This window comes from Sarcophilus harrisii, chromosome 1 (genome assembly GCF_902635505.1).
Source record: "Sarcophilus harrisii chromosome 1, mSarHar1.11, whole genome shotgun sequence".
Lineage (NCBI taxonomy): Eukaryota > Metazoa > Chordata > Mammalia > Dasyuromorphia > Dasyuridae > Sarcophilus > Sarcophilus harrisii.
This window is the reverse complement of record NC_045426.1, coordinates 243,406,485-243,432,328: the sequence shown is the minus strand read 5'-3', so window position 1 is coordinate 243,432,328 and position 25,844 is coordinate 243,406,485. Positions and strand designations below refer to the sequence as shown.

The 25,844-nt window shown below is 34.1% G+C and overlaps 2 protein-coding genes across 3 annotated transcripts in view; one reads left to right on the top strand and one right to left on the bottom strand.

The window, feature by feature from the left end:
* The first annotated feature begins 366 nt into the window (after positions 1-366).
* Positions 367-25,844, top strand: PPIC (peptidylprolyl isomerase C). The gene is made up of 5 exons (XM_003761255.4): positions 367-550; positions 13,237-13,350; positions 13,966-14,059; positions 20,652-20,836; positions 21,673-25,844. The coding sequence occupies exons 1-5, from the start codon at positions 434-436 to the stop codon at positions 21,799-21,801; spliced, it is 639 nt and encodes a 212-aa protein (XP_003761303.1). The 5' UTR covers positions 367-433; the 3' UTR covers positions 21,802-25,844.
* Positions 14,197-25,844, bottom strand: part of SNX24 (sorting nexin 24) — a 270,365-nt gene continuing 258,717 nt past the window's right edge. The window contains exons 8-11 of one of the 2 annotated variants that reach the window (XR_004229680.1): positions 19,832-19,892; positions 18,700-18,753; positions 16,093-16,240; positions 14,197-14,864 (exon numbers count right to left, since the gene is read on the bottom strand). The gene's annotated coding sequence lies outside the window, so the exon portion shown is untranslated. Of the gene's footprint in view, positions 14,865-15,932; positions 16,241-18,699; positions 18,754-19,831; positions 19,893-25,844 lie in introns of those variants that run through there. The other variant, XR_004229683.1, reaches the window with a different exon arrangement.

Below are 25,844 nucleotides of genomic sequence, written 5' to 3'. Positions count from 1 at the left end.
AAATGTAGTAGAATACACCTCTAAATCCTTTTGAGGCAGTTTTTTTCTGTGTTAATAAATGTAAAGTGTGTCCAATTCCAGTTTCCGAAATTAGGTAGTTTTTGATCTCCGTTTCTTGTTTTGCTCCTTTTAATTTTCGGCAAGTAATCATTCAAATGCTTTTGCAGACTATAAGCTCGACAAAAATGATCAGAATAATTTGCCAACTAGGTCCTCAAAGCATACCCGCAGGAAAAGGGAGCAGTCCTTTCTCGCGTCAAAGGCCATTCTTCCAACCTCGGCAGAACTTGAAAATAAAATCTGACTGAACCTCCCCTCCCGGGGTTCGGGTGTTTCCAGTTCAGAGAGGGGTTTGCCTAATGCGCAGGCGCGAATTCCTATTGAGCCAAGCTCCATTTGTTGCTTGCCGCTGCCCTAGGCTCCTTCTCGCAAAATGCGCTTTGCCGGTACGCTGCTGTGGCTCCTCGTCCTGGGTCTGGGGCACTGCGCCCTCGTGCATTCTTCAAGGACTGGGGGCGTCAGGAAAAGAGGACCGTCCGTGACCGCCAAGGTGACTGAGCAGTAAGAGCGGCAGATCCCCGCGCCCGTAGTTGAGAGAAAGTGCTTGCCCACCACCTCTTCCCTTCTCCACTAGATAGACTCCGCACCCTTGCTCCCCTGTCTCCCAAACCGTACGGCAATACAGCTGCTCGACTTGGAAACCCCCGACCCCATCCTTTTCTCTGGGCAAAGGAGTTCTCTCTCTCTTCTCTTCTGCTTGCAGCCTGGTACAGAAGGGAAATATCACGGGGCTGTCCTGTCCTGAACGAGGGGCGCTGACAGAGGCAACAGGCCGTACTCTGCCCTCCACGGTTAACTGAGGGGGCTGGGCGGGGGGAGCACAATTGTCCCGCTGCTTATGTAGATACACCTACGTGAGGCGACCGGGAGCTGCCGCATCCCGCAGCTTTCTGTGAGGTTCCTTAGAGATGACTGTGGGGGGAAAGAGGAGTGGAGTTCTAAAAAGTGGAACGGGCAAAGCTAAAAAAGGCGACGGAGAAAGGTTGTGGAGTATGTGGGCTTTGGGAGGAAAAAATATGTGTGTGCGTATAAGCACAGACATACATACATACATTCATACATGCATAAATGATTGATATTTAGTTTGTTTGGCCTCCATCCTGCTAAACAAAAAAATCTATATTCCCTAAAGCTACAATGCATACGTTGACACCAATATACTCCTCCCACTTCTTCCCCCACTCCCCATCCGGCATGACTTTTTCTGGGGAGTGTGTTCCAGCTCAGCCTCTTCCACAGGAAGAACTCTTTACTAGTACTTCCTACTGCTTTTCTGGGCAGGAAGGAGAAAGGAAAAATAATGATGAAGGATAAAACTAACCTCATATGACTGGGGTGGGAGTGGGGCTGTTCATATAACAGCAAAAATATTTGGTTCCAGGCAACATGGCAAAAATCAGTTATGTATCTTGTAATGCTGAGGCAATTATCAAAACTTAACTGTAAGCATACTTATGTTTAGTAACTATTGCCTTGAGTGCGGTAAATATATATTTAGCTAAATTATAGCTCTTTATGGCCTAAGTCTATGGTTTGATTTTTCAGGATGTCAGTTTTGCATAAAAGAATAAAATGTGTCCCAGTCTTAAACTGCAGTCAAACAATCGGTATTTCTTAAGCTTTTACTGTGTTCTAGGTACTGTGCTAGATTCTGGAGATACAAATACAAAGAATGACACAATTTTGGGGGGCTCTGACATTTTCTTACTAATACTTGCCTTGTCACAAGCTTAAGATACGTGGAAGAGTGGTAATGGTGGCAAGAATGAAATGAACAGCATTTGGAACGAACAGTGATCAGTACTGGAAATCTCAACAGAACCAATAGTGTCATGTAATCACCAAATTTTGGAGCTTGAAGAATACTTACAATAATTTAGTTCAACTCCTTTGTTTTAAAATGAAAGTTGAAACTTAGATTGTGCCCATGGTCACACAACTAGAAAATAAATCTTTTGACTCTTTTGTCTCTACCTAGTACTAGCAAAGAATCAGAAAGGAGTTCAAATGGATCTTCTAGTCCAACCTAACCCTTAATCACAATTCCTTTTAATGTCACTGACACATAGTTTTTAGCTTCTGCAGGAATATCTGTGGGGAGCAGAAGACGTTCCTGAAAGAGCCCATTCCATTTTCTGACAATTCTAATTATTAAAAAGTTTTCCCTTATATCAATTCAATTCAACAGTCAACAAGCCCCTACTAACTACTTGCTTATAAATGTAATAAATAACATTTATATTGATGTAATCACCTATTAATCACTTGTGTAAGGCACAGAAGTAGTGAGCATACATTTTCCCTCAATGATCATACATTTTTCCCATTTCTTTTCTTCCTTCCTTTCTTTTTTCTTTTTCTTTCTTCTTCCTTCCTTCCTTTCTTTTTTGGGGTGTGTGTGTGTGTGTGTGTGTGTGTGTATAGAGGCAATCTGGGTCAAGTGGTTTGCACAGTAAATATCTTGTGTTTAGATTTGAACTCAGGTCCTGACTCCAGGGCTTATGCTCTATGCATTGCATCACCTAACTGTCCTCATCATCCATTCTTAATAGAAGATGCAACATGCATAAAACTAAGCAAATATTAATAAGGATAAGGAGGTATTAACAACCAATGGAATTCTGAAAAACTTGAATTTATCCTCCAAGGAAGTTAAGGATACTAAGGTTTTTCTGAGAAGGAAACACAGTTGTTTAGTTATTTCCCATACATTGCAGATATGTAGAATAGCTTTTGCAAAGGGATAGACAAAAGGATGAAATGAATTAAGGAAACATCAAATAGGTCATTTGGGCTGGAACAATGTGAAATAATTTTGGAAAGGAAAGTTGGAAAAAGACTGAAGGATCTTAAATGTCAACCTGAGGAATTTATGTATTATCCTAAAGATAGGAATCATAATAGATTGATCCAGGTATTGATATGGGGGTATTGGGGAAGTGGGGAAAGAGATATCTGTACTTTAGGAATTTTGGCATTCTTATGGCTGTGGAGAAAAAGAGGAGAGACTAAAAGTAATCCTGCTACTTAAAAAGACATTTAAGCTCTTGTAGAAATCTATGTTAGAGGTGTTAAGGTCCTGAATTAAGATATTAGTTATAGATAGAAGGAAATGTATCCCAAAGTACTGTGGATGTAAAAACAGCAAGTCTTGAAAACAGCTTGAAAAGGAGAGTTAGATTTGGGAAGAGAAGCTCAAGGTATGTTCTATGAATTGTTCATTCAACTGCTATTCATAATCTAAACAGTAGGTTTTCTTTATCCACTTGGTTTTTCCTATTTGAATTAATTAATTTTCTAGAGTCACTGTGAGTCACTTTGGAAGTTAGTAACTTGATACAATCAGTGCAGTATTATCTTTAAAGAGCACCTAGAAGACCCTTTTCTCTTTACAGAATTCTTCTCTATGGAATCTGTAATCGATATTTATCATAATAATGAAAATCATCTTTGGTGAAAATGTCTTTTTTTAAATTTTCTGCTTCTTTTGATGTTATAAGACAAAATTTTCTCTGTTGTTGGATCTATCAAGGAACCTTGTATGCTATTAAAATATGAATGGGAAACACCTTGTTGAATCAAAGTCCTTAAGTCTGCTTTTGCTTTGCAAGCTCAAATAATTAATTTATAATCAGTAAATAAGAAGTACATTTATATTCTTTGCACTTTTTAATCAGTTGCATCACTGCAAAGATGGAGTTAAAGCCTGGCTCTTCCCTTCTCATATGGTAATCAAAAATGTCCTTAATATATTTTTAGAAAAAAATAAAATAAATTTAAAATTAAAAAATAAATTTCTAGAAAGAATAAATATTGTGTAGATTTACGAAATAGGTATATAACTCTCTTGGTAACCTTAAAAAAATTTAATTACTATCTTATTTTTCCCAATTACCTGTAAAAACAATTTCATCATTCATTTTAAAAAGAAACATTTGAGTTCTGAATCCTTTCCTACACTCCCTCTCCTTTCCACACATTGAGAAATCAAACAATTTAATATAGATTATACATATGCAGTTATACAAGACATATTTCAAATTAATCATGTTGTTAGGGGAAGCACAAACCAAAAAACCCAAAAAACAAAAACTCATGAAAAATATGCTTCAGTTTACATTCAGATTTTATCAGTTTTTTTCTCTGGAGATGGATAGCATTTTTCATCATGAGTCTTTTGGAATTGTCCTTAATCACTGTATTGCTGAGAAAAGCTAAAGCATTAACAGATGATTATCATCTAATATTGCTGTTACTTTGTACTTCTGGTTCTATTGCACCTTGTCTTTTCAGGTTTTTCTGATCATTTCTTTTAATTTTAACATTCCATTGAAATCATATATCACAACTTGTCAGCCATTCTCCCAATTGATGGGCATCCCCATAACTTCCAATTCTTAGCTACTATAAAAAGAACTGCTATAAATATTTTTGTACAAATAGATCCTTTCTCCTTTTGAAAAAATCTCTTTGCATTACAGACCTAGTAATGGCATTGCTGAATCAAAAGATATACACAATTTTATAGCCTTTTGGGCAGAGTTCCAAATTGCTCTTCAGAATGGTTGGATCAGTTCACAGTTGTGCTTGCATTAATATCCCAATTTTCCCATATCTCTTACAATTATCATTACTCTTTTTTATCATAGTTTGGTAGATGTCATATGGTACATCAGAATTATTTTGATTCGCTTTTCTCTAATCATTAGTGACATAGAATATTTTTTTCCACATAAGTATAGCTAGGTTTGATTTCTTCATCAGGAAAACTGCCTTTTCATATCCTTTGACCATTTATTAATTCGGAAATGGCTTGGATTCTTATAAATTTGGCTCAGTTCTCTATATATTTGAGAAATGAGGTCTTTATGAGAGGCATTTTCTGTAAAGATTGTTTTCCAGCCTTCTGCTTTCCTTCTAATCTTGGTTGCATTGATTTTGTTTGTATAAAAACTTTTAAATTTAATAAAATGCTCTTTATCTCTTGTTAGTTATAAATTCTTTTCCCTCTTCAGATCTGACAGGTAAATTATTCCTTACTCTCCTACTTTGTTTATAATATCACTCTTTATTTATGAATCATATACATATTTCAATCTTATCTCAAAATACAGTGTGAGATGTTGGTCTATATTTAGTTTTTGCATTGTTTTCCTAATTACCTTTTTTAAAAAAATCAATAATATCTATTATTTTCTTCAAGGCCCTCAAAATTACAACTAATGGGGGAGAGAATAGAAAACCAGGTAAGTTATATACAGGATAAATAGGAAAAATTAAAGAGGGAAGATGCTAAAATTAAGAGTTGAGAACAGCTTCCTGTAAAGGTTGGAATTTTAGCTGTAACAGTAGACTCATAGTTGAATAGGGAGAGCATTCCAGACATATAGGGGACAACTAAAGAAAATGCTGAGTTAAGAGCTGCAGTGTTTGTTATTGGATTGAAAAATATGTCAGGAAGTTAGGTATAGGAAGAATAGAAAGATAGGAGGGGGACTATATTATGAAGGGTTTTCAGTGCCAAACAGAACATTTTGGATTTGATTCTAGCCACAATAGGGAGCCCCTGAAATATACTGAGTAGGGAGATTGACATGATCAACAAGAATGGAAAGTGATTGGATATGAAAGGTGAAGGATATTCAAAGCTGATTTAAAAAGAACAAACTCGATTGGAACATTGTAGGCATTTAATACATGTTTATTGAATGATTAAAAACAATGATGTGAATTCAGTGATTTAAGGCAATTCCAATAGAATTGGGATGGAAAATGCCATCTGTATCCAGAGAAAGAATTATGGAAACTGAATATGTATCAAAGCATAGTATTTTCACCTTTGTTGTTGTTGTTGTTATTGTTTGCTTTTTTTTTTCTTTCTCGTTTTTTCCCTTTTGATCTGATTTTTTCTTCACAACATGACAAATATAGAAATAAGTTTAAAAGAATTGCTTATATTTAATCAATATCAGATTGCTTTCTGTCTTGGGGAAAAGGAAGCAAGGCAGGGAGGGAGAAAAATTTGGAACACAAAGTTTTACAAAAATAAATATTGGAATCTAACTTTACATGTATTTGGAAAAATAAAGTACTATGGGGGGGGCGGGGGAAATAAGGAAGTTTGAAAAAGACTGGAGTGAGATAATTTTCTTTTTTTATCCTTGTTGAATTTATAATGCTGACATCCAAGTAGGGATTTTTGTTTGATGATAGAGGACTAGAATCCAGTATAGTAAGCTAGTGCTGGAAGAGAATTTAGAGGTAATCTAATCCAATCCTTTCACTTTATGATGATGTACAAAAAGTCTGAGAGACATGATTTCTAAGTTATTAATCATTTTATTAATTATGACTAGTGAATAATTAATAAAAGGATGGTCATTTGGCTTTCTCATAAACCAAAAGACTCCACATGGAGGCCTCTTGAAAGTTATATACCCTTCAAAGAGTGAATGTTTCCCACTGGCAGAAATCAACTGTGGTTAACAATTAATCAGAAAATGAAAAATATAATGAAAGATAGACCTATTCTAATAAAAGGCCGGGGGATGTGACTTTGATTTTATTACACTTACTTCTTTCTACCAGATCATCCTCAGCCTTGAGCAGTCTAGTCAGAGGGATCTATCTCCACCCAAGCTTGCCTGAATAGAACACAATTGGTTGAATTTACCTACATTAGATAGGCTCTTTAATCAGAAATAAGCTAGTGTGTATAGTTTCAACAAAGTTTAGGAGATAGTCAGTCCAATCTCATCAGTCCTGTTCCTCAGAGGCTGATTTGATGTAATAGGGAATGGGGAAATGAAAAAGGAAAAATATCCTGAATCCCCAGAAATTAATTGGTTATTATTGGTTAGTCAAATTCATTTTCTAATCTATCTTGCAAAACAGGCAAATTTTTCATATTTATTGTCTACCACAAATATACAAATTCCTTGACCAGCATTCCAGGCTCTTATAAGATCTGGCTTTAATCTATCTTTGTAGTCTATTACTACTTTTTATATATGCATTATTCTCTTATCATTGAACTCTGAACAGATACTGTTTTCTTTGCTTGTATTTTTGTTCCTACTATCTATAATATTTTTACATCTTCATCATTGCAAATCTTTTCCTCTTTTTAAAGTCCAATCCATAATTATATTTTTGTCTGGTTTGAAACATTGTTTAGGAATATTTGCTGGTTTTAACACCTGTGTTTTTTTTTAAACATCTCAATATAAATCTTACGATTTTTGCATCTTTGAAAAACTTTAAATATGCAGTATGTCCTTCTTTTGCTGCAATCATTTGTTTTACATATTTGCCATTGAATTTCCAATATTTTTACAACATTCTTTAATTCTTAATGCAATATACTTTAATCATACTGGATATGAAGTATACCTTTAACAAACAGTCCCTTTTTCTAATTCTATTGTTGATTCTAGCCTATAGATTTTCAGTAGAGTTTAAATCAGGTAAGTTTTCTAATTGTGTTATCTCCATCTTTTGGATAAACTCCTCAACTTTTTTGTGACGTGAGATGGTGCAAGGTTGGATTGCATTTTTCTAGTTCTTCTGGGGAATTTTTGTAACTTTAGAACAATTCTGTTTTTCACTATATATATTTATCAATTCATCATTCCTTCAATGGAGGCCCAAATTTGCACACCCATTAAAAGTAAAAAATCTCCAAAGTAAATATTTTTCAGTCTGATATGCTTAGATTTGCCATACTTACCTGGACTTCTAACACTGGTTTAGTATAGAATTGAATGAAAAATTCATATTTTTCTGTAAAAATTACTTTTCCCCAAAGGTATGATAGTCTTTTCATTACCTTAACCATAGGAAGTATTTTCTTCATAGTAATCATTAATAGTTGTTTAAAAAAAAAAAAACCTGGTCTTCTCCATATTCTTCAATCCCATACTATAGAGAAATAAAAACTACATTACAACTGCTAGGTCCCTCTGAAGATCTTTGTGTATTTACTGTGGATTAGATAGTTTTGGTACCATAGTTTGTCAGTGCTTGGTATTTTTGGTTTTCTACCTCACTTTGCTTTGTACTTTAGGACAATTGATCTGTATCATTGTAGGTTTAAATAGTCCTGGAAATTCCACATCATTAGGCAGTAAAATATCTTTAATAGTCATTGAAGTGTGCTCTTTAAAAACCACACCTTTTGCATTTTGTCTTGATGTACTATCTTTAACATTACACATTTAAAACTCAACCAAAGAGAACAATGAAAGGTGTGTAGCAAAAAAAAAGTTAGCATTCAGCTGTGAGGGAGCTAATTTAAAGGTAGGAAACCAGACCCATCTGATTCCATGTGGTCAACACCAGACATACTGAATGAATCTAATATCAAAAGCACAAATATATGATCATTACTTTCTCAACATGAAACCATATTAAAATGACTCATCTTGTAAATTTACAAGTGATTTCAGCACTTTTGACATATTGCTTTCCTTTTTTTAAAATTAATTTTAGCAGTTTATCTTTCTCACTAGGTTGGGAACACCTTGATTGCAGATACAATGTCTTATGTGTCTTTGTAATCCCACACAACATCTTGTATACTGTTTTCTACAGGCTAGTTTTCTTATGAAAGCCTAACCCTATTTAAAAACACGAAGTTGCTTTCTTAAGTCTAGTGAAATAGCCCATTGTTGTGTCCTCTTCTGCAGTCTTCTGTTTTGATAAGAATTAAATGGGGAAATTGATATATTTTTAATTTCAGAATTCCAAATAAATAATAGAAGGTAAAAAATTGTTTTTCTTCCAAGGAGGAAAAGGTGGAGTTATGGATACACTGCTGAACTTGGAATCAGTAGGATCTGGATTCAAATTTTGCCTCTGATTGTTACTAGCTATGTCATGGACAAGTCACTTAACCTCTCTGAACCCCTACATAAACTCTTAAGATATTTACTATAGATGACTTGCTTCTTTAATTGGAAAAGGGAGTTCCTGGCATATAGATGTTTGCTATCTATCTATCTATACAACCATTATATATATATATATATATATATATATATATATATATATATATATATATATATACATACATGTATGTGTAAGTATGTGTCTTCCCAGACATAGCTAAGGAATTATACTTAGCCTATGTTGAATACCACCTCTCACCAGAGGGAAATCAAGGTATCTGCAAAATTCCCTCTACCTTACTAGGCTCTCAGAGCAGTTGATTGTTACTCTTTGGATCGGAACTTTAATGGATAATGTTGTCTTCTTATATAATATTCTTATATTATATTAGGGCTTTACCTAAATCATCCAATTATATCTAATGGTTCATTTTGGCTTCATCCCACTGCCTCCTCTCATTCATTCTTCAATATGTTTCTCTTTCAAAGTCATTTGAAAAGATATACCTATATAAAGGCTTTATTAAACAAGGTGATAAGAAATCAAACAGATTGATTTCAGTTCATCCAATGTACAACTTTATAAATCTCAATGCATTCATTTCTTTCTCAGCTCCCAGCCAGTAATTGAGTAAGGGATTGGTTTTTATTTTATTTGTTTTGCTTTGTTTTATTCAAACTGATTAATAACTAGGTGTGTGCTAATAAATACAGAAATTTCAGGGCACTTAGTATCTATTCTACATACTACAGATACTGATTACATTTGCCTGGGCAAATGGACAGGAAGATACTAATTTTGGGATTTCAAGCATTACTATTTCTCATAATTTGATACCTTACTGGTCTTAACAATACAAAAGCTATGTTCATATGGTATATCCTGGGGAAAAAAAACTTAAAATATGCAGTGGCACAGTCTGGGACTATTAAGTCACATCTCCAACATTGTTACCTCCAAAGCCTCAAACCATCCTCTCCCCCTCTGTCTATTCTCTAAGCACTATGAATTCCAGAATACAAGTAGTAAATGAAGCTGTGGCAAAGCATCAGTGTATCACCAGTCCTATTACATATTTATATAGGAGAGATACAAATTCCTTGCCCCTCAATAGTTTACAGTATAATTTGGGAGATATGACATATACTCAGGAAAAGTTAAGTATCAGAATGAGTAAAATAACAAGAGGAAAGATACAACTTACAAGATGCAGTGAAAGAATGATACTAGATAGCATATCCTTGGGAAATGAGGCAGCTCTTAATGGCTTTCACATGTTCTAAGGTTGTTCTCCCAAACCTCCACTCATTACTTATAGATTCAGGTCCCCAGAACAATGTCACCTCAGTAATGCTCTAGATATAGCCCTAAGGGATTAAAGGAATCTTTTCTAGTGTGATATATATCTAGCTCAAAAGCCATCCAATAATGTCTATCTCTCCCATAATTATCCAATAAGAAGCAAGTAATTTAATCAAATAAAATTAGCTTTAAGTTGGGGGTATTTACTAAAGTAGTATAGTAAGAACAGGCAGTTAGGTATAGAATGTTGGACCTGGAATCAGGAAGATTCATTTGAGTTCAAATCTGGCTACAGACACTTATTAGCTGGGTGATGCTAAGCAAGTCACTTAATCCTATTTGCCTTAGTTTCTTCATCTGTAAAATAAGCTAGAGAAGAAAATGGAAAACTACTCTAGAACCTTTGTCATGAAAACCAATAGGGTCATGAAGAGTCAGACATAACTGAATATGACTGAATAACAACATAGTAAAAACTGCTGATATAATAAAATTCCCTAAAAGTTTGTGACACACATTAGTCTGTCCCACAAGTATCTGTAGAGCACAAGGGAAAGTGAACTCAGGCTTAAACTCATATATCAAAGGACTAATTCATAGCTTCTGGCTGCTGTGAGTCCCTTTCTCCCTTTCATAGGCTACTCATAAAGTTTCCCTTATGCATATTGTAGCTTTTAAGCTTGATACCTTGGAGAACTTTGAACTAGCACTTCCTCACTTAGTCCAATCTTTTCTTGGCTTCTGATGCAGATACTGATGCTAGCCACTGCTGTCTCAGAAATGCTAGTAGGATACCAATAAAAACAATCCAAATTCTTTGGTCCTCCAAAATTTACAAAGTCCTCCTGACAAGGTGAGAGCAGAAGGGAGAGACTGAGACTGAGACTGAGATGACTTGTTCCCCTGCTCACTCCAAGCAATTCCCTCTAAAGGGCTTCGCTGGAAGATTTCTACTCAAATTTTCCTGATGTCCAAATCTCTAATTCCCAAGTTCTCACTATTTTATACATGGCCCACAGAGTAAGACCTAGTGTCTTCAACCAACTGGGACAACTGACAAATGTGCTCCTACAGGTAAGGTATCAGAGGGTAACTTCGTCACTTATTTAAGAAGTTTGTAGCAAACTGATCAACTCAGTGATCACACCAACATGCCAGTCCCTCAGTCTTGGTTCTTTTAGCTTCTAAAAGTAGAATCTTTATACTTTGCTTTGAAATATGTTAACTTAGCTACTTTACTCCCTAAATCCTACAATTTGCTCTGTTTCCTCATGGTGCTTAAAAAAAATCTATCCATTTTTAGATAATGCATTTATTTGTAAAAATTGTCTTACACTAATAATATGCCTGGTTCTTCTTTTTTTAAATTGTAGCTGGATTGCTGCTTCTGAAGGGCAGGATCTTCATTTTTCTGAGTTCTATAAAGCTATATATAAATAATAACTTTCCTGCTGCTTTGGCCATGTAAAAATTGTAAAATGCCACATTGAACACTAAATACCACATCATACTATGACAGACGCACTGATGTATTGGCAGGAGCTCTTGTCTTGTAAGCAAAGCTTGACAGTCTTTACTTAGTGATTTTTCTAAACTGTAAGACATCTTTTTTCTTTGACAACCCTTCTTATATTTTTAAAGCTATCTTTCGAATGTCTATTTTTTTTTTACACATTCACACAGTAAATTGGTTCATATAATCTAAACTCACTAATAGAATGCCCTTTGGCTCCTTGGCCTTTTCAAGCATTCTACAAATCATGGTTACACTATGACTACATGAAAGAAAGTGTGTATGGTTTCATTTCAGATCCAATAGTTAAAATGTCCAAAAAATATTAACTACAAAGAATGTCAAATCACCTTGCCAAGTAATGTTTGGTGCTTTTTGTTTAAATGTTTAAAAGTAAATTTAAAGCCCATTTTTATAACTTTGGAACCACTGAAAACAAATTAATTGTATAATTTGGGTAAATGGCTCAAGCTTTTATTTTTTATGATTAATTTAAGAAATACCAAATAAAATTGTACTTACATATGCAAAATAAACAGAATAGAAGTGTATCTGAAACTTCAAATCTCTTTCACCTATAGCTTGCTTTTCCCTTTAAATATATAATAAATTCAATGTGAAATTTTTGAAGTTGTACTGCTTTTCTGTTTTCCTTCTGTCTTTCCTCCTATTCTTTTTTTTTGAGTTTTTTTTAAGTTTCAGTTATACTCTTTTGTTCATTTTTGGTAAAAGAAACACTTTTATTAGCTCCCTTTTATTAACTCTCCTCTCACATCCATTTTATGTCTCAACATATTGAATAGGTATATGGTTTTGTCAACATTTTTATGATTCCAGAGAAATGTCATACAAATTCTCAACAGCATAATAGCATATCCTGTAGAATGGGCAGAGAATTGAGATTAAATGATGGCTCTATTTGTATCATGGAGTCGCCATTTAATTCAAAAGCGTATGTTTTAATAGATTCTTGTGATTCTAATGTCAAAAAATGCCCATTGAGTGTCTATTGGGTTCTTGGCACTGTTGGAAGCTACAAAAAGGTAAGAAGTTTATATGGATAATAGCTGTGGGTTCTTTACCTTTGAATTCCTTTGTTAGCATTTTCTTCCCTGCCGATATTTGGATGTATCACTTTTGAAAACAGAAAATAATATTCAGAGCCAACTTTCATTCTTGGATTTCTGAACACACAATCTTAGCAAATATTTGTTTTGGTTCTCTCCTGTGTAGTATTCTCTGAACATAGTAGGCACTTAATAAATGGTGAATTTGTGCATAAGCAAATAAATGAATGAATGAATGAATATTGTTATTCTAGTATGGTTGAATCTAAATATTGAATGAGTCTTCTTTTTATGTTATTGCTATGCAAAATGTTTGTGTTTAACTCCAAGGTAGAATTTTTATACATCTTGCTTATATGGTTCTTCTGTGTTATGTTCTTTTACTCTGCCTTTTAACACATGCAGGTCTTCTTTGACATAAGGATTGGAGACAAAGACATAGGCAGAATTGTAATTGGCTTGTTTGGCAAAGTTGTACCCAAGACTGTGGAGAATTTCATTGCTCTGGCAACTGGAGAAGTATGTCTGTTTATTTTCTTTCAAACTGTATAGAAGTTAGAATTTTACTGTTACTATTCAAAGGAAAAATATGCCTTTGGACAAACATATTCAAACTGTAGCTTCAAAGAAACAGTGACTCTTTTATTGGGCAGATCATCCTTTTTAATTTTTGTGTCCTCTAGGTATTCTTAGTATTTTGGATTCCAGGATTTGAGGAATGGTGAACAGGTAGGGGAATGGGCAGAAAAAAATCAAGAAAAGGAATTTGGAGGTTGAATCATACTTATATTACTACTGGTCTGGCCTTCATAGTTCATTGTTTCATAGAATTATAGAATTAGAGCTAGAAAGGGCCTTACAAATTTTCTACCCCATTTCCCTCATTTAAAAAATGAGGAAAATGAAATATGGAGAGAGGAAGTGATGATGTATTCAAGGTCACACAACTTCTAGAGGAAAGCTAGCTAAGGTCAGTTATTGGCTTTCTTTTCTTGATGTATCATCATAGGTTTTCTAGTTAGGTCATCTAGGTTTAGTGCCATTTTCTTACTTCAAATATAACTCTGAATACTAGTGTTTATCTCTTCAGTAGTTTAAAACTATTGTATACACAGTTGAAATTTTTCTCTTTAGAAAGGATATGGATACAAAGGAAGCAAATTTCATCGTGTAATCAAAGATTTCATGATTCAAGGAGGAGACTTTACTGTTGGAGATGGCACTGGAGGTAATTTTATAAATTCTAATATGAAAGAAAATACTTTTGTCTAAACCTGAACTTACAAACTTGCAATTGCCAGTAACAATTATTGTTCAAACCAAAATTCAAATTATTTTTTCAAAATTAAAATTTATTTTCAATAAGATTTAACTTTTCTCTCTTCTTCCTCCTCCTCTACCATTATGAAAACAAGAAAAATGGAGTCTCCTCTATTACAAACACACATAGGCAAGCAAAACAAATTCTTGCATTGTCCTTGTCCAAACCAAACAAACAAAAACCCCAAACCTTAATCTGTACTCTGAATATACAGTCTGTCTCTGGAGGTGGAAAATTTGTTCCATCAAGAATCCTGCGATATCATAGTTGGTCGTTATGCTGATCAAAGTTCCTAAGTTTTTCAGAATTGTTTGCCTTTACAATATTGTGGTCATTGTGTAATGACATTTTCTTCTGTTTATTTCATTCTGCATCAGTTTATACAAAATTTTCCAAGTTTCTCTGAAATTATCTATTTCCTCATATCTTACCAAATTCCTCATTACATTCGTATATGGTAAGTTATTCATCTATTCTCCAATTGATGAACATATCTGAGTTTCCATTTCCTTGCCACCACAAAAAGAGATGATATAAGTTTTTTTTTTTCATGTATGAATCTTTTTTTTCTTTTGATCTTTTTTGGAGTATGAACTTAGTATAGTTGATGGTCAAGGTCAAAGACCATGTAGAAAATTAAATAGGTCAACAGGAATAATGAGAATGGGGAATCAAGCATCTCCATTGGTTCCCATCCAGTACCTGGTATTACCTATGGAAATAAAGCAATAAGAGTAAAGGACAGGGTATATAGAGTTTTTCTTCCCGCCGATCTATATCCTCTCTCTTAGGTGTTGTCATTTTTTTCCCAACAGAATGTATAAGTGGACTGTTCAGTGGACATGATACACAATGTTCTCTCTGGTCCCATGGTTCACTGTCTCAACTGGGAAATTTTTCTCTTCCATCTACCCACCCCATCCTGGATTAGACTTGATATCCCAAATAGTTTGATCTTCTTAGGAGGGATTGATATTATAACTCATTTATAAGCTGGAATAGTCCTGATATAATTGTGGCAGTCACTTGAATGCTCCACCAGTTGGGATTTGGACTTAATTGCTGAGAAGAATTCTTTTGCCTCTCACATATAAGCATCTTGGTGTTATAGTCACTTGGCTCCAGAGTTTGGGAAACTCATAAAATGTCTGATCCCCTTATCTGGCAATTGGATAGTCATTGGGATATGTGGCCTCAGAGAAAGAGACAGCCAGGAGACCACTTCTCCTCCCCATTAATGTTTGCTTGATTTACAGGGGGAGGGTGAAATCAGGATGTATCTGGATGTTATCTTCTTCCCCTGCCTCAAAGTAAGGTAAACAAAACAGAACTGGTGGCCAGAGGCTTCAGTCTAACAGCTCAAACCTTCTAAACTAGCTTCTCTTCTTCCAAGGTATTCAGAATACCATTGTGATCTGTTCTAAAAGTGATTTCCATCCTCCTTTCTAGATTCCCCTTTCCCCCATATTCCTATTTATTCCACTATCCCTGCTTACATATCTGCAATGTTTGCTGCTGTCTAGACTGCTACCTGAGAGTGAGGGATATCTGCTTCCCTCTACCAGATTGTTTCTCCCTCATGCTTCACCTGGATCCCTTCTACTGTGAAGACCTCAGGTGAAGCTCTTAGTTATTGCCAGCTTTAGTTTTTAAAGAAGCCTCTACAACAGGTGTTGGTTCACAACCAAATTATCTTCATAAATAGTCTTTTTACTTATGTTTGTCACAAGAATGGCAACATTAGATTACCAAGTCTAGAAAATCTTTTTTCCTTCAAAGAGAACCCTTGAGTCATCATCCATCTGTGTAAATGCAGTTTCCTCTATTTTCTGGTTTTCTTTATAATGAGACTATCAGAATTCAATCTATGAGAATTAAATGGGACCTCAGTAGTTGTCTAGTCTAGTACAGTCACAAAAAGAATTCCTACTGTAACATACCTGAGGAATAGCTCATTTTGGGAGAGAGTCCAGAAAGTAGTCATCTGTTCTTCTTCTGGAAAGGTCTAATTTTGGGGGATTTTTTTGTCCTCATGTAAGCCACAGCTTTCTCTTTGTAACTGCTGCTCATTGTTCCTAGTTGCATATCCTTTGAAACAAAAGGAACACATCTTATTCCTCTTCTACATGAAAGAAAAAAGAAATTTGTTTTCTCTCCTTTCTACCTACTTCTTCTCCATTGGGAAAAAAAGAAAAGAAAAATCTATAATCAAGCAAAATAAATTTCCTAAATGGCTATATATATATATATATATATATATATATATATACACACATATATTCAGTGTGCACATTTATATGTCACACATACACACATATATACTATGTTTCATCCTGTAATCTATATTTATTACCTTTCTGTAATGGATAGCATGTTTTATCATCAGACCTTTGGAATCATAAATGATCACTATATAAATTGATGAAGAATGAAATGAATAGAACCAGGAGACCAATTTATATAATAACAATAATATTGTTAAAAAAACACAACTGATTGATTTCTTCTCCAGGCTAAATATTCTCCGTTCTTTCACTTAATCCTCAAATAATCTGGATTCCAATCTGTCACCATCCTCCCAGTAACCCAGCCTCATTTTCAACTGATTGTTGCTCATCTCATATATTCAATCTGATGCCAAGTCCTATTAATTTTTTTTTGTAACATATACAACCTTTCCCTCCTCTGACATAATACAGTGGTGCAGATCCTCATTGCCCCACAATTGAACTATTGCAATCGCCATTTGGTGGCTTTCCCTGTTTCAAGGTTTTCCCCACCCCAGTATATCCTCCTGTCAAACTGTCCAACAGATCTTCCTAAAGTATAGGTCTGACCATGTCACACCCTTGTTCATAAACATCATTTCCAGGATCAAAAATAAAGGCCTTTGTTTGACTTTTGAAACCCATTTTGACTTCTGAAACTCTTCGTAGTTTAAACCTTTTCTACTTTTCCAGTCTTTTTATACTTTAGTTCCCTCCATACTTCTGCAGTCCAGTCATAATGGCTTAATGCCATTCCTCAAAAAGGACAATCTAGCTCCTGACTTGGGAATTTTCCCTGGCTATTCTTCCATGTCTGAAATGCTTTCCTTCCTCATCTCTGTTCCTGGCTTCCCTGGCTTCCTTCAAGTCTCAGGGAAAATGCTTTCCCAGTCCCTTAGTGCCTGTGCCTTCCCTTTAAGAGTAGCTACATTTCATTTTTTGTTTATCTTGTTTGCATGTAAGTTTTGCATTTTGTCTTCACGATTACAATTGAGCTTGAGAGCAGGGGATATTTTTGCCTCTTTTTTTGTATTTTTCTTTTATATTCTCAGTAGCACAGTAACCTAGCATATAGTTAGTGGTTAATAAAGGCTCATCGATGAACGAGTGACCCTTTTCTGAATGCTCTCTAGCTTATAAAGGTCTTTCTTAAGCTATGGCACACAACTGAACAAAACATTGTAGAGGCAGTTTTACTGGAGCAAAGTGCTAAGGAATTGTTCCCTTCCTATGGAGGGAGGGAACCTGGAGTTTAGGCTTCTCAATACAGTTAAAAATGGCATTAGCTTTCTTGGCTGTCATATTATATAGTTTCACTCCCACTTCTGTGATTCTGTTCTTCCCTCAGTGTGGAACAGGAATTTTATATGTATCTAACAATTAAGTTAATGTTTATAGATTTTGTAAAAATTATGTACTTTATAGCATCCTCTCTCTATATTTCTACTTCTCAACCACCATGAGGAAGTCTCACATGCCCAAAGGGTAATATTTTATTTTTCTTTGTTTCATTGTTTTCTTTGTTCAAACTGAAATTGGCTACAGTGTTATAAGCATGGGTGATTGTAAGAATGATTGTGACTAATTGAGAAGTTAAGGTGAGGAATTGGTTTAGGGTTGAAGATGATGGCTTCAATTTTAGATATACTGTGTTTCACATATGAGCTCCCAAATAGATTGAGATATACAATATTTGAAATATAATGGTTAAACTTTAATGTCAGTTTGCATTTTACTTTTTCATAATTCAAAACACATAAAAAAACTAAGAAAAATTTTACACTTGATCATTAATGTTAAAAACAGAAAATTTAGATTATAAATTTTGTCACATTCTGAAGGTAAATATTTCAGGAACTAGTTTTAAAAAGTCTACACAATGAATACTAGGCAGCTAATTGGTAATAGACCTATCTGTATTTGGTGAGACTGCTTCTTGGAAAGCACACACACAGACTATACATGAAGCCTTCCCATAGGTTTCTATTGGCCATTCTCAGAACTTGAGTTCCTTTATATAATATTTGTATAACTTTTGTTTTTATTTCTGAGAAAATGTTACAATACAGTCTATAGTCACCTGCCCTCTCTGGCTGTTACTGCTGCCACCTCCTGGATTGGCTCCACCCCAGGGCAGGTGTCAGGTACAAGGGTTCCTTTTGCTGATTTTCTACCTCTCCTACCCTCTCTCCTTTAGGGACATTTTATGAACCAAAGAGTTTCTCAGCCTAAGGATAATTTGACTTAGAGAATCTAATTAAAGTTTTGACATTCACAGACCTTGGAAAGGGGCCAATTTTTTCCTTGATTTTCAAAGTTTCCAGGCTACAAAATCTGAAAAGAAAATAATTAGTTAAATACAAAAGGTGTTCTGAAGGATTTAGAATCAGAGGGCCCACCCCATGACATACAATACAATACAATATCCAGCATATAACAAGTTTCAAGAGAGGACATAGAACACTGTTATTTAACTAATATGCAAACCAAAGAAATTTTGTCAATTTTCTTAGATTAGTCAGCATTGTGAAGTTTTTGAGGAGCCTTAACAAGTATCCTATATCTAGTACATCACATAGAAATAAAGCATTCTTGCCAAACAAATTATAAAAAGTTTTCAATTCACACTGTTGATGTCAATTCAGAATAACAAATCATACCACATAGGATGATTTCAGTTACTTCAGAAGAATACCAAGGCATATGAAGATTAATATCATCGTAGCCAAAGGAGAAAATTAATTCGTTATTTGGCAAATTGAGCATGAATATTTTGCTCAGAAACCCCAACTGTAATAATTTGTTTTGCCGGGGCAGCCAGGTGCTGCAGTGGATAGAGCACCAGCCCTGAAGTCAAGAGGACCTAAGTTCAAATGTGAACTCAGACACTTAATGCTTCACATTTCCTAGCTATGTGACCCTGGGCAAGTCACTTAATCCCAACTGCCTCAGCAAAAAAAAAAAAAAAAAAAAAAAAAGTGTTGCCAAAACAAAATTAGAATAATGAAAATCAATCATCAGTCAGAAGATACAACAGATTGTTTAAGAACCATGTTAAAAAGACTTGAATACAGAATCAAGTAATCAAGTTTACAAATAAAGAGACAATATATTTCTGCCTGAGTGTCACTATATTCTGTGACCAGATACATCCAGTAGGAGAATTTGTCCAAAATTTTAAAATGTTTACAAAGGGGATATCAAAGTTCATAAAAACCAGTCTCCTAATAATGTAGGAAAATCTTCTACATACTTTCAGATAAACAACAACAACAACAACAAAAAACATTTCTCCATCCAAGAAAATTAAATAGGTTGTATAGGATCACAGATTAGAAAAGAAACCTGGAAGTCAGTTTGTCCAACTTTACATTTTACAGATGAGGAAATTAAGGTTCAGAAAGAGACTTACCCAAAATCATAGGTGGCAGATTGCAAAGTTGAAATTAAAAGCCAAGTCTTCTGACTCCATGCTGTAATAATATTAACCTAGAATTAACACCTTCTGAAGAAAAAATATGACATTCTATTACTGAGATAGTTTTTCTAGCAAATGTAGTTACTATCTCATTCATTCCTGTATTTTTCTTTTTCTTCCTTTCCCCCTTTTCTTAATCATGTTCTTGTTCTTTTCTCTTTATAATAAAATTATAACCTGAAGGAACTTTTGCCTTTCAACATGATTCTTTAAAGCAATTAATTACGCATGTCTCCACTGAAAAAAAATTCTGTGACTTGAACAAAGTATTTTTAAATATAGGTTTTTGGATAACTAATATTCACTGCTTCCTTTGCTTGGAAAAACTGCCTAGTTCTTCAGCTTAAAAGTCTTTAATTATTTCATTTTCTCTTGCTACTTTTTAAAAAATACAACTGAGGCCATCACATTTAAATTAGCTTTATTGTATAAAATGTCACATAACACAGATTTTTTTCAATTTTGTAAAAAAAAAAAAGGGGGGGGACAAATTTTATTTACAATTTAACTTGCTTTTTGATTAGGGGGTGTATCTTATGTTTTTAACTTTTTTGTTAACTAATGTTAAAAAACTGATCTACACAAAGAAATGTAGATGCAGTTTTTTTGCCTAAAGAATGGCTGTTGATCATAAAATAAAAATCATTGATTATTTGTCCTCTAAACAAATCCAAAATGTTTTTTGTAAAAATAAATTCTTCCCTATATTATATATGTAGATATATTTGTGTTTATTAGCTTTTGTCTATTTTAGGTACTAGCATCTATGGAGATAACTTTCCAGATGAGAACTTTAAGCTCAAGCATTATGGCATTGGATGGGTGAGCATGGCAAATTCTGGACCAGATACCAATGGTTCTCAGTTCTTCATTACTGTGACAAAGCCTAGCTGGTTGGATGGAAAACATGTAGTATTTGGGAAAGTCATTGATGGAATGGTAATTAAAAGATTTTTTAAAAGTCTTATATTAATGATTCATGTTATATAGTTTAATTTTTTAGACATTCATAAGTCAATTTATTGCCTTGTTTGATCTCTTCTTTAAAAACTGATGGAACTGCTGATGATACTTTAAATATACAAAATAATGGAGAAGTTGTAGTAGTTGAAGTTAAAAACAGTTGAGCACTTTGTGAGAAATATAGAAATGAATGGAAGATGCATTGTAATGAAAGAATCTCCGTTTTCATCTCAAAGACATGTTAATGGTCTTGAAGTCATACATGTATACTAGTATTCAAAAGTTATCATCTGTTTAAAAAGTGAATGTGAATGTTCTGCTTATTCAAATTCTTGAGAGTAGATCACATTAAGGATGATTATTCTTTTTATAACTCTTTGTTTAGTATAGATTTATATGAGTTGTAGCCGAGTTTATTTGCAATGTATAAATCCAATTCTAAGTGGGCAGATTAATTTTTCCAAATTACCTTTCAGATAGTCCCATTGGTATATCTTAGGAAAGATAAGTATTTTGATGATTTTGATTTGAAGTTTTCTGCATCTCCTTACTTTATATTATGCTTAACTTATAGTGTGCTTATTAAACCACCATCATACGTTGAAGCTTCCTGTTAAAACTCATATTATGTTATAGTAATGTAAATAGAAATGACTATGATGAAAACCAAGTGTTTTTTAATTGGAAAGCAAAAGATAAGAGATACATGCCCATTCCCATTTGTGCTCTCTGAATTGAGATAGTAGGCTTTGATGATTTTTTTTTTTCCACACTGGTCTGAAATTAAATCGGCTTATTTCCCTTTTTTGTAGAGTGTGGTGCACTCCATAGAACTCCAACAAACAGATGAGCATGATCGCCCACTTACAGACTGTGTGATTACAAATAGTGGCAAGATAAATGTAAAAGACCCTTTTGTGGTTGAAGTTGATGACTGGTAACAACTTGAAGAAGAGAATAAAACTTTTGTTAATTCCCAGGGGAAACTTTGGGGTATTTAGAGTAACTTTTTCTTTTGTTTCTCTCTCTCTCTTTTTTTTTAAACATAATGCATAGCAAGTTTGTTCAGGAAACAGGAAGGAGTAGCACAGATCAAGCAGAAAAAACTTTTTAAAAAACTAGTCATTTCAGCAACTGGATGCTTAGAAGAGTGCCAAGAAAAAGTAATAGAAATGAGGGCTTATTGTTGGTGCTATTTACCAAAAAAATTTTGGTGTAGAGAATTTTTTAAAATGATACTAAGGTGTGGGAAAAGCCTATCAGATTGCTGTTTCATTTTAAGTCTATATAGAGATAAAGAAAAATGATAACAACCACCATGCTGGCCTACAGGGTTGTGGAGAAAAGGTAGCAACATAATATTTTAAAGCCCATTGTTGTTTCTATATTTAAATATGTTTTTTTCAACTGAAGAATAAGATTAATGTAGGTTACAGATTTTTTTACACAAATAAAAATAGTTTAATAATTTGTGCATTAAAATTGCTATTAAACAGCTTTTTTTACTTTCTAAATTAAGAAATATTTAAGTGCCTGAAAATAATACAAAGAACATTCAATATAATTTTTTTTTGAAAGTAAGCATTTTGATTATACTGTACACCCCAAATGCAGAATAACTTGAGGGAAACATTCTGACTGTCTCTACTGGCCTTGATCTGCCCACTACAGATTTGAGTAGTTTGTTCATTGAAAGGACAAACACAAAGATAATGGTAGAACACTGAAAAAGTATCTCCTCAAAGAAAAGTTGTTTGATGTTTCTTGTTTTTCAGCATCAAAACTGCATGAGGACTTTGGAAGTTAAAAGCTAAGAAACCCTGGTCCCAAGGAATGATAACTGGGGTCAAATATATATATAATATTGCCTACTTATAGTATATATTGCCTAGTTATAGTATAGATGGCAAAAATGCAGATTTTGTTTTATTACCATATTTTGGAGCAGAAGGCCAGCTAAAATTAAGGCTCATAAGTCCATAACAGACCTGAGCTCAGAGAAGAACTGATATTTGAACAGAAACCCAGTAAGATCAGAGAGATCTCAGAGCTTGCACTTCCTACTGCTATCTACCTTTTTTCTAAGTTTCCTCTGGTTTGACTAGCTAATCTGACCTATATTCACACTGCCATGTCAGTGAAAGTTTCAGAGGGGGGTGACAACTATCCTGAAAATACTGGTAAATATTTAACAATTGGCTGTCTGAGAAAACATATATGTACAACATACTTTTAAGTTTAATTTAAATTACCAACTTTTTATCCATAACTTTCTTAGGTTTAGACAGTTAACAGAATAATAAATCCAGCCTCAAACTGTAGTGTTTACTGATTTTCAGATTAAAAATGCTCACAATAAAAAATTGAATAATTAGTTCTGCTGAGCTAATTTAAGTTGTTCTCAATACATTCCTTATTTTTTATTATAGTTAATACAACCCTCCCTTCCTATCACAACCTCCTTGAACTTAAAGGATTGAAAAGGTTGACTTTGGTAGAAGGAGTGTATTCTTACTATTGTACTCTATGTCTTCTGAGTTCCATCCACTGTGCTTCCCATCTAACAAATAAACCAAGATGAATTCTAGTAACTCTTAATCAGAAACATTTACTAAGCATAAGACAATTACCATTATTACTATAAATAATAGAAATAGCAGTCCTGTTAGCCTGTAAGCCAGAGACACACTATCCCACTGATATATATAGTGTCCGAAGGGGAACAGTTGGTCAAATATAAAGAACAAGGAGGTATAGGTGCAGGGAATCTGTGCTCGAGGAAACTTGTAACACTGAATTATTGGCCTTGATTTCCTTTTTTTCCCCTTTTCTATTAGTAAGAGTCTGGCTATTTCTTTACTCAAGTTGCTTCTTTTCTATTCACCTGCTGGACAGAGATACCTCTTTGCTGGCTGGTTCATTTTTGTCATCTTCTATGCTGTGGGATTAGTATCTTGTTCTTTTAGCAAAAGTAGAAACTATAAGCCAAGCATCTACAGAACTTTTCTGTGACTGCCCCCCTAATTAAACTCTGAGGGATTTCTAACTCTCATGCAGTAAGTTAAAGTGCAAGTAAAATTTTTCTTTCAGTCAGATCTTCCAAACTCAGCTCTGTTCATAGCTTCATTCTGGTGAGTTCTTCTGAACTCTGAGTATTCTGGAAGCCCAAGTTCACCTAACCTGTTGTTCCAAATCAGGGTCTCTCCAATGAGGTCATTCATTTCTATCCCATGGTGATAAACCAGAATCCACATTTCTAACATTTATAGTATAAGCAGGTAACAATTTGTCCCAAAATGAACACATAGTTCTAGGAGCCAGGATTGCCTAGCTATTAACTTAGAGTCCTCATAAACTTCTATAATCTCATAAATTTCCAAATTTAGTGATGGAAAACAAGAAACTTCAACGATCTTTACCATTTTTTCTAATTGGTTACTGCACTCTGGCGGAGGTGAAAATGGTTTCCTCTCAAGGGCTAGTTTATTTTTCCAGCTAGCAAATGACTAGCCATTTTAAAATTCTATGAAATTGACAGAGGAATTTATCAACATCTTAGAAAAGTATAAAAATTTCTTTAAAATCAGAAAGAGAGAAATCATTTTATAACGTACAAATGTACCAATTTCACTTTTGAAATCTTTATAATCTGAAGTTACTAAAAATGTGAGACATTATCCTGTATTTCAACAAGTAGAAAAGATACTACATAAAAAATTCAAATTAAAGTACAGAATGGATCAAATATGAAAGGGCCCCATTCTAAAGACTTGCCTAGAGGGACTTTAGAACACCATCAATCCTGTGGAACTAAGATTATTTTAACCCCAGGAAGCAGAGGGAAAGAAAAAACAAAACAACTTGGAGCATATTATATGTTCAAGCAGTTCTGATTTCAGAATAAATGGGGGGGATAGGAGATACACAAATACCTATATACACTCTTAACAGAGCACAGTTCTATGTATACATAGAATACCCTGTATACATGGAAGCAGGGTCCCCAAGCACTCACATGTATGGACATAAAGTGAAAAAGATTGCACATGCTTGAAGGAATGACCCCTTACTGGCCAATCTTCTATTATACAGAAATCCCTTCAATGATATCCTCAATAAGTGATTATCCAATTTCATTTAAACAGTAAAAAGAGAATTCTCTAATGCCTGTGGCAATCCATTTTTGCCAGTTGTGAAGTTTTCCCTTATACCAAGCCAAAATCTACATTCTATAATTTTTATCCATTAGCTTTATCATTGGTTCTAGGATTAAGAAGAATAATTTGAATCATTCCACATGTCAATCCTTCAAAGAACTCAAGAAAGGTATTATGCTTATTCAGGTTATACATTCCTTGTCAAAAGTTCTCTTTTGCAGATTAAATATCCTTGAATCCTTCAAATAGTTTTCATAGGGCATGGTTCTGTCACTATATTACTCACTCTCCTCTGGACTCATTCTAGGAAGCAAATATTTCTTCTAAAATGTGGCATCCACAACTGAACACTACTTCACATATACTCAGAATAGGGTAGAGAAGTCATGGTACTATCACTTCCAATATGCTAGAAATTATATATAAAATGGCATTTTTCTTTTTGGTAGCCACATTACACAATGAACTCACATTAATTTCACAGTCCACTGGTACACCCAATTCCTTCTCTTTCCATTCCCCTAAAATTTACATAATTGATTTTAAAATTTGTTTTAGTCTTTACATTTGTTCCTATCAAGTTATCTTATTACATTTCACCTGATTGAAAAATTTGCCTACTTCCTTAGCAACATCTTCTATTTATCCCTTATTGTTATAATGTTAAGAGTTTAATTTGTGTAAAGGTGTTCTTTGTCAGAATCCCATCTATCTTTCTAGAGAGAGAATGTACTTGTAGTAAAGCATCACAGATGTTGGATAGGAGCAATGTTTTGTACTAATTGTTCTTACTATACCATCTTAATAAAAACTACTTTCAAAACCTA